The sequence below is a fragment of the Zalophus californianus genome, chromosome 15 (assembly GCF_009762305.2).
Source record: "Zalophus californianus isolate mZalCal1 chromosome 15, mZalCal1.pri.v2, whole genome shotgun sequence".
Lineage (NCBI taxonomy): Eukaryota > Metazoa > Chordata > Mammalia > Carnivora > Otariidae > Zalophus > Zalophus californianus.
This window is the reverse complement of record NC_045609.1, coordinates 62,161,837-62,178,799: the sequence shown is the minus strand read 5'-3', so window position 1 is coordinate 62,178,799 and position 16,963 is coordinate 62,161,837. Positions and strand designations below refer to the sequence as shown.

Sequence of the window (16,963 nt, the reverse complement as noted above, 5' to 3'; positions counted from 1 at the left end):
AGTGGTGTCTCATTGTGGTTTTGATTTCATTTCCCTGATGACTAATCCTGTTGAGGATCTTTTCATGTGTTTATTGGCCATTTGTGTATCTTCTTTGGAGAAATTTCAATTTAGATCCTTTGCCCATTTTTAAAAATTGTAGTTTTTGTCTTTTTATATTAAGTTGTAAGAGTTCTTCATATATCCTAAATACTAGTCCATCACTATCAGATACATGATTTGTAAAAATTTTCTCCCATTCAGTGGGTTGTCTTTTCATTTCCATTGTGGTGACCTTTGAAACAAAAGTTTTTAATTAGAATGAAGTCCATTTTATCTATTTTTCCTTTTGTTCTTTCTGTGTTTGGTGTCATATCTAAGAAACCATTGCCTAATCCAAGATCATAAATATTTACACCTATGTTTACCATAGATTAATTTTTATTCTAGAATGTCAAATAAGTGGAATCATAGAACATGTACTCTTTTGTGTCTGGCATCTTTCATTCAGCATATATTTTGAAACTTATCCATGTGGTTGCATGTAGCCATAATTTGTTCCTTTTAATTGCTGCATAGTATTTCAATGTATAATATGCCATATTTTATCATTTTCCTATTTGTGGACATATGGGCTATTTCCAGTTTTTGGCTAATACAAATGAAGTAGCTATAAGCAGTCTTATACAAGTATATTTTTTCCTTTTCTTCCTCCTCCTTGTATACTTCTTTAACTAGCTTTTTTAAGAACATATGTTTTCACTTATTTTGGACAAATAACTAGGAGTGGAATTGCTGGATCATAGGAAAGGTATATGTTTTGTTGATAGGAAACAAAGAACTGGTAATTTTTTTTAAAGATTTTATTTATTTATTTGAGAGAGAGAGAGCATGAGGGGGAGAGGGTTAGAGGGAGACTCAGATGCCCCGCTGAGCAGGAAGCCCGATGCGGGACTTGATCCTGGGAATCTAGGATCATGACCTGAGTCGAAGGCAGTTGCTTAACCAATTGAGCCACCCAGGTGCCCCAGAATTGATATATTTTGATGTGATTTTTGTGACTGTGCTTTACCACCAACCTATGAAGAACTATTGCTGAAATTTCTGTAGCCTTAATGACTGGTCTATTGTGGAGAATTTTTTTTTTAAAGATTTTATTTGTTTATTTGAGAGAGAGAGAGAGTATGAGAAGGGGGAGCATCAGAGGGAGAAGCAGACTCCCACTGAGCAGGGAGCCTGATGTGGGACTCGATCCCGGGACTTCAGGATCATGACTTGAGCCAAAGGCAGTTGCTTAACCAACTGAGCCACCCAGGCGCCCCTATTGTGGAGAATTTTATTTAATTTTTTTGCTTGGTTTTCTTTTTACTAATTTGCTACAGATTTCCTCACACCCACCACTCAGATTTAGTGAGTGATAACACTTTGCTCTTTCAGGTAGAAAGATGTAAAATTTTTATCATTTTATTTTATTTTCTTATGTTTTTTTAAATTCTTTATTTATTTGACAGAGAACGAGCATGTGCACAAGCAGGGAGAGTGCCAGTGGGAGAAGCAGGCTCCCCGCTGAGCAGGGAGCCCAATGCGGGGCTCGATCCCAGAACTCCAGGATCATGACCTGAGCTGAAGGCAGACGCCTAACCAACTGAGCCTCTCAGGCGCCCCTATTTTATTTTGTTTTTTATAGATTTTATTTATCTATTTGTTTAGAGAGAGAGAGAGAGAGAGAGAACACACGGGTGCAAGGGGGGAGGGAGAGCATCTCAAGCTGACTCTGCTGGCACAGAGCCCGATGCAGGGCTCGATCTCACAACCCTGAGATCACAACCTGAGCTGAAATCAAGGGGCGGACACTGAACCGACTGAGCCACCCAGATATCCCAAAAATTTTTATCATTTTAAAAAGAGATTTGAAACAAGGCAAAGTGTTAATACTCAATAAAACTGAGTACTGGTTATAAAGGTGTTATATTAATCTTTGTACTTTGAAGAATTTTTAAACCTTCAGAAAAGTCATAGGAATAGTACAATGAACATCCATACATGCTTTACCCTGGATTCGCCAGTTTTAACATTTAGGATTCCATCTGGCAAACAGAACCAATATGATCGTTAGGGAATAAGGGATTATATCTTAAAACGTTTGTTAGGGGCTGGTGAAGAAGTGTTTGGAAAGATACTGCCTTTGGATCAGTAGTCATTGTAAATCAGTGGGGCAGCACTTAGAAGAAAAGACAGACATAAAGTGGGGAATAGTGAGAATAAACTGGCACCTGTAAGGAGAAACTGGAATGTGTGTCTCATCATTTCCATCTTCAGTGACATGGGTGATCTGTAGATAAAGCTGGTGGTCTTTGGCCCAAAATTCAGAGAGGCCGGAAGGTGGAGCTCTTGTGGGAGCAGGAGGAGTTAGTTGCAGGCCTGGCCGTACGTGTACCTACAGTGCAAGCCAGTGTGCCAGCAGCAACGTGTGTAAGTTGGGCGGGCATCTGGCGCCCTGTAATGACCTGAGCATAATGGCTTCTGCCTCCTTCCACTTTGCAAGTGTGGTACAAGTCTCTACTGGTTAACTCAAAAGGGAAGGGAATTCTGGGAAACACAGTTCCAGTTCGGCTAAGTTGACCTACCAAAATGCAAAAGAACCAGTGAAAATGAAAAAGACTCAGAGTTAAGTGTTGGTGTGGATGTGGAGTGACTAGAATTTATATACATTGGTAGTGGGAGTGTGAATTGATTTGATCACTTTGGAATTCTGCTGGTAGTATCTACTAAAGCCATGTAGATACACCCCACTCCCCCAGCAATTCCATTCCTGAGTATAGATCTAATAGAAATGAATATTATGTCCATCACAAGGCATGTACAAGATAGTTTATAATAGCTTTATTCATGATAGCCACAAACTGGAAGCAACCCAGAATAAGCACAAAATTGTGGCATATACATACAATTAAATACAACTACCGTATGCAGCAATGTGGATGAATCACATAGACATAATAGTGGGCGAAAGAATATACAGTTGATAATCATTATTCATGGATTCCATATTTGTAGATTTGCTTACTTACTAATGTTTTATTGTAACCCCCAAATTAATACTCATAGCCATTTCATGGCCATTCACAGTTTTTCATAACTTTTTTTTAATGGTATTTGAATTTTTTAAAGAAATCACAAGTTTTGTAATTTTGCTAATAAAACTTATATGTAATTGAGGATTGGAAAGATGCTCCAAGACTGATTGTTCTTTGTTGCGATATTACAGGTTGTAATTATCCTTCAGTTACATAGGTACACTACAATTGTGATAATAGTTTGTCAGAGTAGCAAAAGTAATGAGCAATACAATGATTAGGGACCATTAGTTTTTTAAATGGCTGTCATTATTAACTTGAATTTTATGTGTGATTTACAAAGAAGAGGACTTGGTTACCTTTCTGTTTCTTTGAAAAAGTAACTGGCTTTTTCTTGATCAACAGTTCTCTTATTTCCAAAAAGAACATGAAGATGCATGAAATGTAATTATTTTTGCATTATAGCCAGCTTAGTGAGAGAGTGAAAAGGTTTTAGGACTTAGTGAAAAAAAGTCTTGAAGTTATTTGGGTTGGAAAGTGAAAAGAAAAAGGGAAATCTATAGATCAGCCTGCCAGGCTAATTGAGGAACAACACATATATGATGTGGAATCTCAGAAAAAGATAGTACTACTGATAATTAACATTTCTTGAGCCCTTACTGAATGCTACTGTATTCTAGGTGCAAAAGAACATGTGTTATCTTTTTTTTTTAAAGATTTTATTTAAGTAATTTCTACACCCAATGTGGGGCTCAAACTTAACTACCCCAAGATCAAGAGTCACATGCTCCACCAGCTGAGCCAGTCAGGCACCCCAAAACATGTGTCATCTTGTGTAAGCCTCACAACAACCTTAAGAGATAACAATTATTATCTCCTTTTTTCTTTTTATTTATTTTTTTAAGATTTATTTATTTGAGAGAGTGAGAGAGCTTGAGCATGTGCAAGCGGCCGGGGGGGGCGCAGGGGGGAGGGGGGGCGCAGGGGGGAGGGGGGGAAGCAGACTCTCCATTGAGCCTGGAGCCTGACACAGGGCTTGATCACATGACCCCAAGATCATGACTCAGGCAGAAACCAAGAACCAGACACTCAACCAACTGAGCCACCCAGGCACCCCTCCTTTTTTCTGTTTTAAAATACTATTTTGAGATAATTTAAGACTTAGAGACAAATTACAAAAATAGTACTGAAAGCTCCTATGTAGATATCACCAGCATCCTTTAATATTAACATTTTGCGTGACCATGCTACAATCATCAAAACTAAGAAACTGACATTGTTACAGTACTAATAATGAAACTGCAGACATTGGGTTTTGCTAATTTTCCCACTATTGTCCTTTCTCTGTCCTAGGATCTACATTGTATTTCATTGTCATGTCTCCTTGTCGTCTTCGAGTTTTCCAGTCCTTCCCTGTTTTCATGACTGATACTTTTGAAGAGTATTGGTGATAAACTGTCCCTTGTTTGGGTTTGTCAGGTGTTTTCTCATGACTAGATTAAGGTTATACATTTTTCTTACAAGTGATGTGCCCTTCTTAGAGTAGCATCAGGAGATATTTAATACTGATAGGTCTTTCTCTTTATAATTAATAATATCTTGGGGCACCTAGGTGGCTCAGTTGTTAAGCGTCTGCCTTCGGCTCAGGTCATGATCCCAGGGTCCTGGGATTGAGCCCTGCATCAGGCTCCCTGCTTGGCAGGAAGCCTGCTTCTCCCTCTCCCACTCCCTCTGCTTGTGTTCCTGCTCTTGCTATCTCTCTCTGTCAAATAAATAAGTAAAATCTTTAAAAAAATATCTTGGGGGGGGATACTTTGAAACTATGCAGGTAGCCTGTTTCTCCTCAAATGTTGCCCTCTATTCTAACACCCAATAGTGGATCTTATATTTTAGAAAACTGGCATACAGAGGTTAAGTAACTTGTCCAGGGTCACTTGGCTAGGTAGTGGTAGATTCAAGATTCAACTCTTGAAAAAATTGAACGTAAAGTTTAGGCTCTTGGGGGGCACTTGGTGGCTCAGTTGGTTAAGCGTCTGCCTTCGGCTCAGGTCATGAGCTTAGGGTCCTGGGACTGAGCCCCACATGGGGCTCCCTGCTCAGCTGGGAGCAGCTTCTCCCTCTCCCTCTGCCCCTCCCCCCTGCTTGTGCGCTCCCTCTCTCTCAAATAAATAAATAAAATCTTTAGAAAAAAAAAAGTTCAGGCTCCTAACAGAAGGGTAGCCAAATACTTTTTCAGGTAATTATTTATTGTTAACATGTTTTTGGAAATAAAAATGATTGTCTTTTTAAAAATTAAACTTCCTTGAATAAAAATGTAAGAAACTAGGAGTAAAATACCCAAGTCAGTGGAGTGGGTAGAAAATATTATTTCAAAAAATATTTACAGACCACTATTCTAGACACATAGGGAGACTCAGACAGAGATGAGCAAGTCCCTGAACTTAAATAATCTGTGATACAATTAAAGTCCTCATTGGCAGCAATGTAAGTTTCATGGAGTCTCGGGACATCTTAGCTTTCAGTGGGAAAGCTAGGATGCTGGACTTGAGGGAGAGAATGGTAGGAGCTGAGATCTGGGCAGCTGGAGTAAAACCATGTGTAGGACTTTAGAGGCGATAGTATGAACTTTGGATTTTCGTTGAGTTAGGTAGGAAATGATTGGAAAGATGTAAGCCAAGGAGTGAAGTAACCTACTCTGACTTACATTTTGCAGACTCATTCTGGTTGGATAGTTTAAGAAGACCATGGATAAAAACATCTAAATATAAAATATATAAAATATAAATAATATTTATATGTATATCTATATAGAGAGTATAAATATAATAGATTTGAATTATTATCTCATTTCATAAAATGTGATTTTATACATGTATACATACATAAAGTTGTTTTGAGATTTTAAAACAGCTTGTAAGCTACACTTTGAGTTTGATATCTCAGCATGTATATTGTTTTGCAAATGATGTTTTCATTTCTGAAACATGATAACCGTATGCAAAAAAATTAACATTTTGTAAGATGTAATTTGTATTAATTTGTATTCTTCTAAGAACGTTGATAGACTCTTTATGTTGTAATACAAATTCATTTACTTTGATTAGGCTGATGAGTCTAGAATAGATCTGATGGTCCATGGGCCAATCATAGTATGAGATTATGTTTTATTTGGCTTATTCTGTGTTATAAATATTTTTGAGTTTAAATTCCTTTAGCTAGGCATCTGGTCTCTGGTTTACCAGTGGTCTCAACATTCCCTATGGACTCACATACCTAACTCACATATTCATCTATGTTATTTTCCTGGCCCTTGTGGGCATTTGAATCTGTGAACCCTTTTCTAGAATTCTGGTGAGTTTTTGCTGGAGTTGCTGGGAACAGGATCCAGATTGCAATGAGTTGTGTAGTGAATGAGAAATGAGGAAGTAGAGCCATGGAAAAGCTTAACAAAAAAGAAAGAGAGAGAGTAATAGCTAGAATGTGATTGGAAATGCAAGACATGCATGCCACCATTCCCTCTCTGTGTTGCTCAAAGTTGGCCCATTGCTCGTGGCACACTTCCCTAATGAGTCTTAGTTTTTAGCTAGTTTTCTGGTTCACAGTAGATTAAAAATAGTATCTTAAGAAGGTGGATTGCTTGCTGGATGCAGACTTGGTGAGAACACAAAGGATTAAGATCTGATATCAAGAGAAGAGACAGAAACCCAAAAAAGCAGATGAAAAGATTCAGAAACACAGTATCTGAAGTCATTTACTATAGGGTTAGGTTGCCCAGTGACTGAAGACATCACTGTGTTACAGAACTGTGTAGTTACTATACATAATGGTGACTCTAGGTATCAAAGTAAGGTTAGATGGATGCCTGGCTGGATTAGACAGTAGAGCATGCGACTCTCACTCTCAGGGCCTCAGGGTCTTGAGTTCAAGCCCCACACTGGTTGTGGAAGCCTACTTAAAAAATAATAAAACAAAGAAAGGTTGAATTGTGTTGTGAACACTCTTTTAAGATGGAGTTAAAATGCATGATAAACAGGTAAGGATTGCAAGGTTTTCTTAGAATAGTAATAAGCTGCATTTATGTGGAAATGAATGTATCATTTCTTACCTGATCCATGATGCTTTATGATAATTGAGTCTTTCTTCAGGGAAGCCTTATACTTGGGTTGTCTATTATTATTATTATTATTATTATTATTATTAACATATAATGTATTATTTGTTTCAGAGGTACTTGGGTTGTCTCTTAAGTAGTCTGTGCAGAAGGAAAGGTGTATCTCTTTTAGTTCTTTACAGATAACTGCTTAGCTGTAAACAACCCTGGCTAGTTACAGAGTTTCAGAATTACCTACTGAGGGCGCCTGAGTGGCTCAGTTGTTAAGCCTCTGCCTTTGCCTCAGGTCATGATCCCGGGTCCTGGGATCGAGTCCCACATCCGGCTCCCTCCTCAGCGGGAAGCCTACTTCTCCCTCTCCCACTCCCCGTGCTTGTGTTCCCTCTCTCGCTGTGTCTCTCTCTGTCAAATGAATAAATAAAATCTTAAAAAAAAAAAAAAAGAATTACCTACTGAAAGTCATGAAAAAGGCACATTGACAGGGAATGTTTGGTGATGAGGTGAATATGAATAAGCAAGTTTATTTATCTTGGACCCTTTATTTCTTTAAATCAAAGAATTTCACATTAGTGTTGGACTATGAAAAATAAACCATATCTGACTTAATTGTTTACACTACTGGTTTTCAGATAACCCTAAAACACTTTTTTTTTTCTTTTCAGGATGGTCTGCTGGTCCTTCATTATGGTCTTGTAGTTTCTCCCTTAAAAATTACTTGAAGATTCTAGAAGCATTAGGAGGAGGGAAACAAAATAAGGAGGCTTCTGCAGGATTGCATTTCACCAAAGATTTCCACAAAACATGTAATTGCTACCACTTTGTGCTGTTTGAGACATAACTATCTATTTTCAGCACCAAGAGTCATAGCATTTATAAGTACAATTTGGAATGACAGAATGCATCTGTTTTACTAGAGACTATACGTAAAAAAAGCATCCATAGCTCAGGGGGAAATTTTCAAAGCATTAAATTTTTAAATTCTTTGTGATTTCAAATACTTTGACATTGATTTTGCTTCCTAATCTTTGAGGTAAATTGGTTACTGTTTTCTTCTTTGTTGAGCCATATTCCTTTCAAGTTGGTGGTTAGGATTCTGCTCTCTGGAATGGTGCCAGTTGGGCAGTCATCCTTTTGAACTGAAGACTCAAAGCCAGTCTTTGCTAAACTACAGAGTGTACCTCTCAGACAAAGACCAAAACTATTGACCAGTTTTGTATGTTGCCATCATATTTTGAACTTGTATCTTTCATTTGCCAGCAATACTACTACAGAGATGACATTTACTTCTAAAAGGGATGAATTATCATTCTGTGTGAAGAGACTCTCCTGCAGGGTTGATGGCCTGTACCATAAGCCTTCAGTGTGCTAAAGACTTCTTTAACAGATCTTACAACAAGGGGTGCCTCTTTGAAACATTATTTTTTTCTTTGAATGTTAATTTGATTAACATTCATTTTATTTGAGTACGTAGTTTGGTTGTCAATACCTTGTAATGCCACTGCTTCTGAAAGTAATAAAGAAACTTGAGTGAATTTGCAAGTTTACAGAATATTTATTCATTGTTTCCTCAGTAAGTCAATTTCATGTTCATTTTCCCATTACACTGTCACTGGGATAAAGCATACGGGTGTTTGAGTTCTCACATGCAAAGATTTCAGTTTTAAATGTTATTTTGCCTAAAATTAGCATTGTGATGCTTTCTAAAAAAATGTTTTATAGACCCTCTTTCACTAGAAAATTTCCAAGTCTGCATAGAAACAATTACAAATGAATAAGGTTTGGCAATTGTTTTGTAAAGAATTTGTGAATTGTGTATAAATCTCTTCTAACATTTAATAAAAATTTTTAATAAAAATTTATTTTAACATATTTTGAAATGTTCATATTTATTGTGGATTGAAACAAAAATGACCAAAATTCTCTAAGAGTTGAGGTATCCAAATTAAAGTTAAACTGCCATCAAATAGATATTTTATAAACATCTTTACTGATTTTACTAGATGCTGTTATTTGACAGTGGACAGAATAGCAGCCGTGGAATTCATTGCCTCTTAAATTTTTCTTATCCAAAGTACTTACTATTTTTATTCTTGTCCCACGTTAACATATCTGTGTCAGGGATCCCCAAGACTACCTTCAGGTTTAGTGGTTCACTAGAAGGACTCATTATACTTATAGCTTATTACAGTGAAAGAATACAGATTAAAATCAGCAAAGGGAAAAGACGTATACTGCAGAGTTGTCTTCTCCCCATGGAGACACAGGGACAGTGTTTAATTCTTTCAGCAATGATATGTGACATGTGTGAACTGTTGCCAACCAGGGAAGCTCACCTGAGCCTTAGTGTCCAGGGTTTTTAATGGGAATCAGTCACACAGTGTCCGTTTGATTGACTCAGCCATTTAGAGTCCAGCACCCACGCAGTGGTCAAACTGATACAGCATGTCCCAGGGCCCCAGGTATACAAAAATAGGCATTCTCCATAAGTCACATTGTTAGGATAAACTATCTGGTGTGGCCCGAGGTCTCAGGCATATAGATGGGTTGGGGCTCAGTAACATGGGAAAATACTTATTCTTTTAAAGTAGAATATTAGATGTAATTATTTGATAAATACTTCTGCAATGAACAAAAAACTTATCATTTGTTAGATATTGTGTGGACAAGATTAAAATTAAAGGGGTAGTTTGGTTCAAGGAACTCAGCCTATGGGTTGGTTACACACAGTTCTCAGAATCGTAAGAAAAGGCAGATACTGGTAAATACTATAGGAGTCACAAAGAGGGGTGCCTGGGTGGCTCAGTTGGCTGAGCGTCTGCCTTCGGCTCAGGTCATGATTCCAGGGTCCTGGGGTCGAGCCCTCCCTGCTTCTGGGTTTGAGCCTGCTCAGCAGGGAGCCTGCTCCTCCCTCTCCCTCTGCTGCTCCCCCTGCTTGTGCTCTCTCTGTCAAATAAATAAATAAAATATTTTTTTTAAAAAGAGTCATGAAGAGCTCTACCCTTTCTTTTTTTTTTTTTTTTGCTCCCCCCAGACTTGACCTCCAGGAATCCCAAAGAACTAAGTCATATATGGTTATTTGACCTATTGCTGCTACCAGGCATAAAGTAAATGAAGAATGCTGATTGATTGGCTTTCAAATCTGTATCCCCTGAAATCAGTATGATCTTGGGCTTCATCAACAGAAATACAGTTTCAGATCAAGGGAGTTAATACTTCTAATATCCAATTCATGTTGTGTCCAGTTCTGTGTAGCATACCCAACTACTGAGAGATGGGAGGGCAATGGGATAGGGAATAGAGAGAGACCTAGGGCAAAAACAAGGCAAGGGTGAAGCAGTTGCTTATGGTTAACTTGGAGAAGCTAAAACTTATGGGTAAGACAAGACCAGCTGTCTTCAAATAACCAGAGGGTCAAGACTTAGATGTGGGAAAAGCACAAACAGGAACAAACAAATGCTGACTTGCCTTGGGTTAGCTTGGCTGCCATCACCGGCAGCATGCACTTAGTTTAGATGAGATAAGGTCAAAGTTTTCTTCAAAAGGAATTTTTATTAGAAACTAAATTAAATGCCCAAATCTGCATGAATAAGATATATGAAGTGCCGATTCGAGAGCCCAACTTCCGTGGCTAAAAATAGATTTATTTGGCATAGTTGCAGGTCTTTTGTTTTTGCCTAAGCCCTATCTGAGGTGATACTAAGCAAACCTGCCCAGAGGGATAGTTTGTGGTAGTTGTAGTCTGGCAGAATGTGTGCTTGGCAGGTTTCTCGGTTTCTCCCTTAATTGCCATCCCAATCTTTTCTTTCTAGTATAGGCCAAAATCATTTCCTGTGACCTTGGGTTTCATTGAGCTTCCCCTTGATTCTGCTGCATTGCCCTTCCCTCTTTAAAAAAAAAAAAGATTTTATTTATTTGACAGAGGCACAGCAAGAGAGGGAACACAAGCAGGGGGAGTGGGAGAGGGAGAAGCAGGCTTCCTGCGGAGCAGGGAGCCTGATGCGAGGATCAATGCGGGGCTTGATGTGGGGGTGGATGTGGGGCTGGATGTGGGGCTGGATGTGGGGCTGGATGTGGGGCTGGATGTGGGGCTCGATCCCAGGCTCCTGGGACCATGACCTGAGCCGAAGGCAGACGCTTAACCACTGAGCCACCCAGGCGCCCCTGTCCTTCCCTCTTGATTCATTCTCATCTCATCTCTGACAATTCCTTCTCTGGACTCCAAACTAACACAGATCTTGCGCGCGCGTGCGCACGCACACACACACACACACACACACACACACACACACACACACACACACGACTCTCCTACAGTGACTTTGAATTCTTGAAAGTAACACCTCTGACCCATTTATCTGTCCTATTTATCTTGCTCAAAGTATGTCCTCTGTGATTCAATTCTAGATGAATATTCTTGCAGGATCACCAAGTTGTAATCGACTTATCAAATGTATGTGCAACTAATTTTAAATTTTTTAATGTTTTTCTTTAAAGTTCTGATAGTTGCAACTCTGCGAATAGAGAAGATTCAAGCAGATGCTGATTCTGAATGTTCATTTTTGTTTTCTTCAGTAGGCCATGACCAAAGAGTAGGTTCTCATTTTTATACTTTTTCGGTATGTTCTGCACATGAGTTTGATTATTGGCCTCTCTTCAAAACTGGACTGATGAAATCTTTTATCACCTATTGAGATTAATAGTCATTTCACAAATGAAATGTCGTATTGATCTCCTGAAAGCTTGCCAAGCATTTATTTACATGGAATGGATATTATGCTTTAATCTTTACTACATTTTGATTTTGTTCTAGTGGTGTCTGTGGTTTTACAGAGGTTCTTATTGTGATACTGTTTCATTTAAATGAGAACAGATTCTTTTTTTCCTTCAGATGTTTCTAAGAAAATGTTTTCCCAAGAGAAAAACTGATTAGATAATATTTTAAATTAGAGATTGAAGAAGACAAAGATTGCCAGGACAGATTTTTTTTCCTCCAAAAAAAGACAAAGAAACAGTATTGCATAGTGGCTAAGGACATGAAATTTGAAGCCAGACTGCATGGCTTTGATTCCCAGCTTTGCTACTTACAAGCTATACAATCTCGAACATGTATAATTTCTCTGAGCTGTAGTTTTTCTTACCTGTAAACAGGGACAAAGGAACCTAACTCAAAGAGCTGTTAGGAGAATTAATATGTAAAGCACTCAGGCACACAGCCTACTACCAAGTTTAAATATGGTCCCTATGTAGTCACTTCTTAGATTACTTTGCTGAATTAGTTCCTTTCTAATGAGTAAGGGGGTCCACTGATATTAAAAGATTGATATTGAACCATTTATTATTTTTCCTGTCTTCTTTTCTTGCATATTTTCTTTCTTCACCTCCTTCTATGGATAACCACGACAGGGTTGGGGACACAGGCTCTGAAGTCAGACCTGGATTCTGCTTTCACCTTAACTCTAGTCTTGGCTCTGCTGCCTATACTTTGCAGACTAGGTGAGTCCATAGACAATTTCAGTTGCCAGGAGTTTCTTTTGTCGAGCTCCAGGCTGGCTTCAGGTAAAGATCAAAGATTGTCTAGCCCTGAAGGACATCAGGAATTGTATATGCCACATGTATGTATCCTTATGCCAGGAAATCATGGGCAATGGAAGTTACACTTCTCCTTTATTCATACTTACAGCATAACAGATGAACCTGAGTGAGTCAAATTTGTTTTGTTTTAATTTTAAATAGGCTCCACGCCCAATGTGGAGCTTGAACTCATGATCCTGAGTCCCATGCTCTACTGACTGAGCCAGGCAGGCGCCCCTTAAATTTGTTTTAGGGGCACCTGGCTCGCTCAGTTGGTAGAGTGTGCAACTCTTGATCTCGGGGTCTTGAATTTGAGCCCCACATTGGGCATAGACATTACTTTAAAAATATATATAATGAGCACTTCCAATGAAAAATATTTTTTTTTTTTTTGGCCCGGTGCAATACTCAGCAATTAACTAGACCTGCTACTGATTGTATTCCAAATCTCCAGTCCTCATGCTCATGACCTTGGCTATGCTCTGCTAGCATTCTATACCCCCTTTTAATACGAGCATACAACAGAGCTGGAATGAAGCGTCTGAGACCTACAGAGCAGAGACCGCTTACCTCACCAGGGCAGAGAGTAGCCATGGGGTGATCCACAGTCATTAATCAATGAGGAAGGCAGCCTAGAGACCCCTCCAGGTCAATCTTCATTTTTCTTTGTATCCTGAGCTTTCTCTATTTCATTTCATTTTATTTCTCTATTTCATTTTAATCACTGAAGAATTGTGGAAACATAAATCTTTATCTGCAGTGTGACTCTCTGTATCTTATTACAATCCTGGGGTATGTGTCTGTGTGTCTGTGTGTTTCAAGGGATTGTAAGAAAGAATTTATAAATTTTAGCTACTCACAACCCCCACCTAGTAAACTTATGGAACATAAAAACATGAGCTCCATCAAAGCATCAAAGAGATCAATAGAGGAGGAGAGAAGCCATTTGATCTACATAGTAACTGTTTTTTTCATCTTTTGAGGATTTGCAGCAGGGGATGGTAATTTAATAAAAATAATCCTTTGTTTGGCTGGATTGAGGAGCATGTACCCCTTTTATAAATGGCATGGCCATATGAGATATTTGAAAATAGCAAAAGCATGATGACAAATCTAAAATGTACATTAGATTTGAACATGCAGCAAAGTAGTGGTGTATATTCTATAAAGAAAAATAAAATTTCACATATGAGCTCTATTTTAAGATCCCACAAAGCCCCCCTCAGTTATTTCCATTTTAAGTTACTGTGTTTTCAGGCACACCAGCTTCTTTGGTTGTAAGGGGGAAAGAATGTATTCTTATGATTTAGATGTTTTTCAGGACCTTAGAGATTTCTGATGATATAATAATAATAATAATATCAACTGGAAATCAATGATGGGTGCTCATAAGCAAGCAACATTTCTAGCTATTCTTTTGTTTACATCCAGACATTTCTGGCTTTTTCTCTAGGTTCCGTTTTGGAATCAATACTCTTATTAGATCTGGCTTATGTTGTCCTAATGGAATTCCTTCTGAGATTGACCCAGGGTGGCTGTACATAATGGTCTCAGCTGGAGCAGAGGGTATAGTAGACTTTGTAATTATATTCTTCTGATAGTTCCATAAATTCTCTATTAGTGGATTTTTTAAATTGAGGTGAAATTTACATGATATAAAATTAGTCATTTTAAAGTGAACAACTCAGTGGCATTTAGCATGTTCACAGTGCTGTGTAGCTACCACCTCTAGTTCCAAAACATTGCCATCAATCCAAAATAAAACCCCAAACCCACTGAATAGTTACCCCCTACTGCCCCCTCTCTTTAGCCCTGGCAACTACCAATCTGCTTTCTGTTCCAATGAATTTTTTTTAAAGACTTATTTATTTTAGAGAGAGTGCGCGTGCACAAGGGGGAGGGGCAGAGGGAGAGGAAGAGAAAGTCTCAAGCAGACTCCATGCCCTGAGTGCGGAGCCCAACACGGGGCTCAATCTCAAGACCCTGAGACCATGACCTGAGCTGAAACCAAGAGTCAGACGCCCAACCAACTGCACTCAGGCACCGCCCAATTGATTTTTAAATACATTTTAAAAACTATTTCATGTTTGCCTCTAGAGTCATGAATGGTGATTTTTGGACTCCATGCTTGTGTTCACAAGTAAGTTCTAGAAGTTTATCTGCAGGACTAGATGTGACTCGCATTGTGTCTGGATCTAAAATTTGGACTCTGGTTCCCAGACAATTGCTCAAATCTTGCCCCCTCTTTAGCCAATACAGTAAAATGAATTCTAACTATCCTGGATTTATTACCTCTTGAGGAATTGTCCCTTCTGTAATAGCCCCTCATTTCCAGGTGCTTTGATACTGAGCTACAGAGTTCCTTTGCAAAATTATTTTTTAAAACTCCTTTTAAAAAATTAGGTAATAGCACCCAGTTCTATTTAGTTTTTAGTAGGAGGTGACTCAGCTGGGCTCAGAACCCAGTTTTGAGCTGTCACAAACTCACTGCAATGCAGGAAGCTAATAGGTTCCGGAGGTCTGCAAAGTGTAGCAGTTTGCCTATGGGACTTGGTGTTGTCAAAGGTTTCTGGGGCAGAAAAACCTTAAGTAAAACCCAGTGAGGAAGGGGGGAAGATGATAAAAATAAAGACTTTTACTCCCTCAAGTGAGAGAACTTTCTTTTATGTATAGAAGCAATATAGGAAAGAGAAGCAAGCACTGCAGTCCGAAGACCAAGGTTCAAATCCCGGCTCTGTTATTCTGTGACATTAGAAAAGGGTTTTAACCTTGTCATTCCTAAATGCTACCTAAAGAGTGGTTGTGAGGTTTAAATGAGATAATTCTGTTTTCTACCTACTACAGTGTCTCACACATGGTAGGCAGGTACTGAATAAATGAAAGCTGTTATGAGTCTCAGGATGCAGGGGATCTCATTGTCTAATGAATCCGGAAGTGGTATCAGTTATCACTAATGTGCTTTGTGGACAGGCTTCCCTGCAGTCTCAGACTCACTGTGTTGTCCTGTTCTGTCATTAACAGTTGCTGTTTCTTGCTTCCCCTTCCCTTCTCCTCCTTATGATTCTGAACACTACATGCCTTAAGATTCTGAACACTATGTTTCCTTGTTACTGTAATTGTCCTGATTTAATAAGTATCAACTCCATAGATGCTTTTAATTCTTTATAAATGAGCTCACAGAAATTAGTGGCAACTCAGTGAAAATAGGAGATACAAATTAGAGCTAGGAATTATATAAATGTAATAAAAGGATGGTGGTTTTGCATCCAGAAGGATCCATTAACAAAATGGTATGCTTGGAAGTGGCAACCAATATCTGTATTGCAAACCTCTGTATTGATGAGATTATTATTGTTCCTTAATAGGTCCTAAAAGATGTTTAATTGTTATAAAACTCTCATTGTTGATGCAGGACTAACATCTCTTTCCCAAGCAGTACGACGAATGTATCTTTGCGTGTCATGTGAGTGCTCTTAACCAGATGCACTGAGAATGACAATCTCGTTCAGGATTCAGCAAGCTCCAGCTTCATACCAGCATCAGTGTATTCCCCTCATTTAGTCTCCATCCTGGAACCTGACATGGCATTAGGGAATCCCAACTTGGAGTCCATGGACTTCTGGGCACCAGAGGCAGATGGTTCAACATGGGACGCCAAGCCCCTTGGCATGTACAAAGTTTTGTGTATTTTTCTGGGAAAAGTGTCCATAGTTTTCTCCAAGGGGTCTGTAATCCATAAAAGGTTAAGAATCATTACAGTAGAGGAAAATTCTATTACTGCTGCCTATGTTCTACTTAAACATATGGGTTCTGCAGAAGTATAACCCCATCTTCAAAAACAGAGAAAAGATTCTTACTGTTTTGAACTGCCTTTTATCATATGCGTTCTGCCACTTCATTCTCAGAAATATTCAAGTTAAGCTAGTTCAGTCATTATCCAGGCACAGAATGTTGTCTTGCATCATTTGTTTGATTTGATTTCTCTACTCCCTGCCATAAACCGTCCACTTAATGCATTATGTGTTTCAGACAGTGTAAACACATGCAGACTATATACCTCCAAAGCCTTGGCAAGGGGTAAAAAACAAAACTCTAAATGCGGATGCAAGGAGCAGAGAATATACAACTCCTAAATTATTTGGGGTACAGCCGTCTCACTAAACCAAAACAGTGCTTCTCTCTTTTAAAGATTTTATTTATTTGAGAGAGAGAACATGAACAGGGG

General features: G+C 38.7%; 1 protein-coding gene across 3 annotated transcripts in view; it reads left to right on the top strand.

The window, feature by feature from the left end:
* PCGF6 (polycomb group ring finger 6) overlaps window positions 1–8,699 on the top strand; it is a 32,107-nt gene extending 23,408 nt beyond the window's left edge. For 2 of the 3 annotated variants that reach the window (XM_027596935.1, XM_027596934.1), the window contains one exon: window positions 7,830–8,699. In XM_027596935.1, coding sequence (XP_027452736.1) covers window positions 7,830–7,886 — 57 coding nt within the window. In that variant the 3' untranslated portion in view covers window positions 7,887–8,699. The remainder of the gene's footprint in view (window positions 1–7,829) is intronic. The other variant, XM_027596936.1, reaches the window with a different exon arrangement.
* The last annotated feature ends 8,264 nt before the right edge of the window (window positions 8,700–16,963 follow it).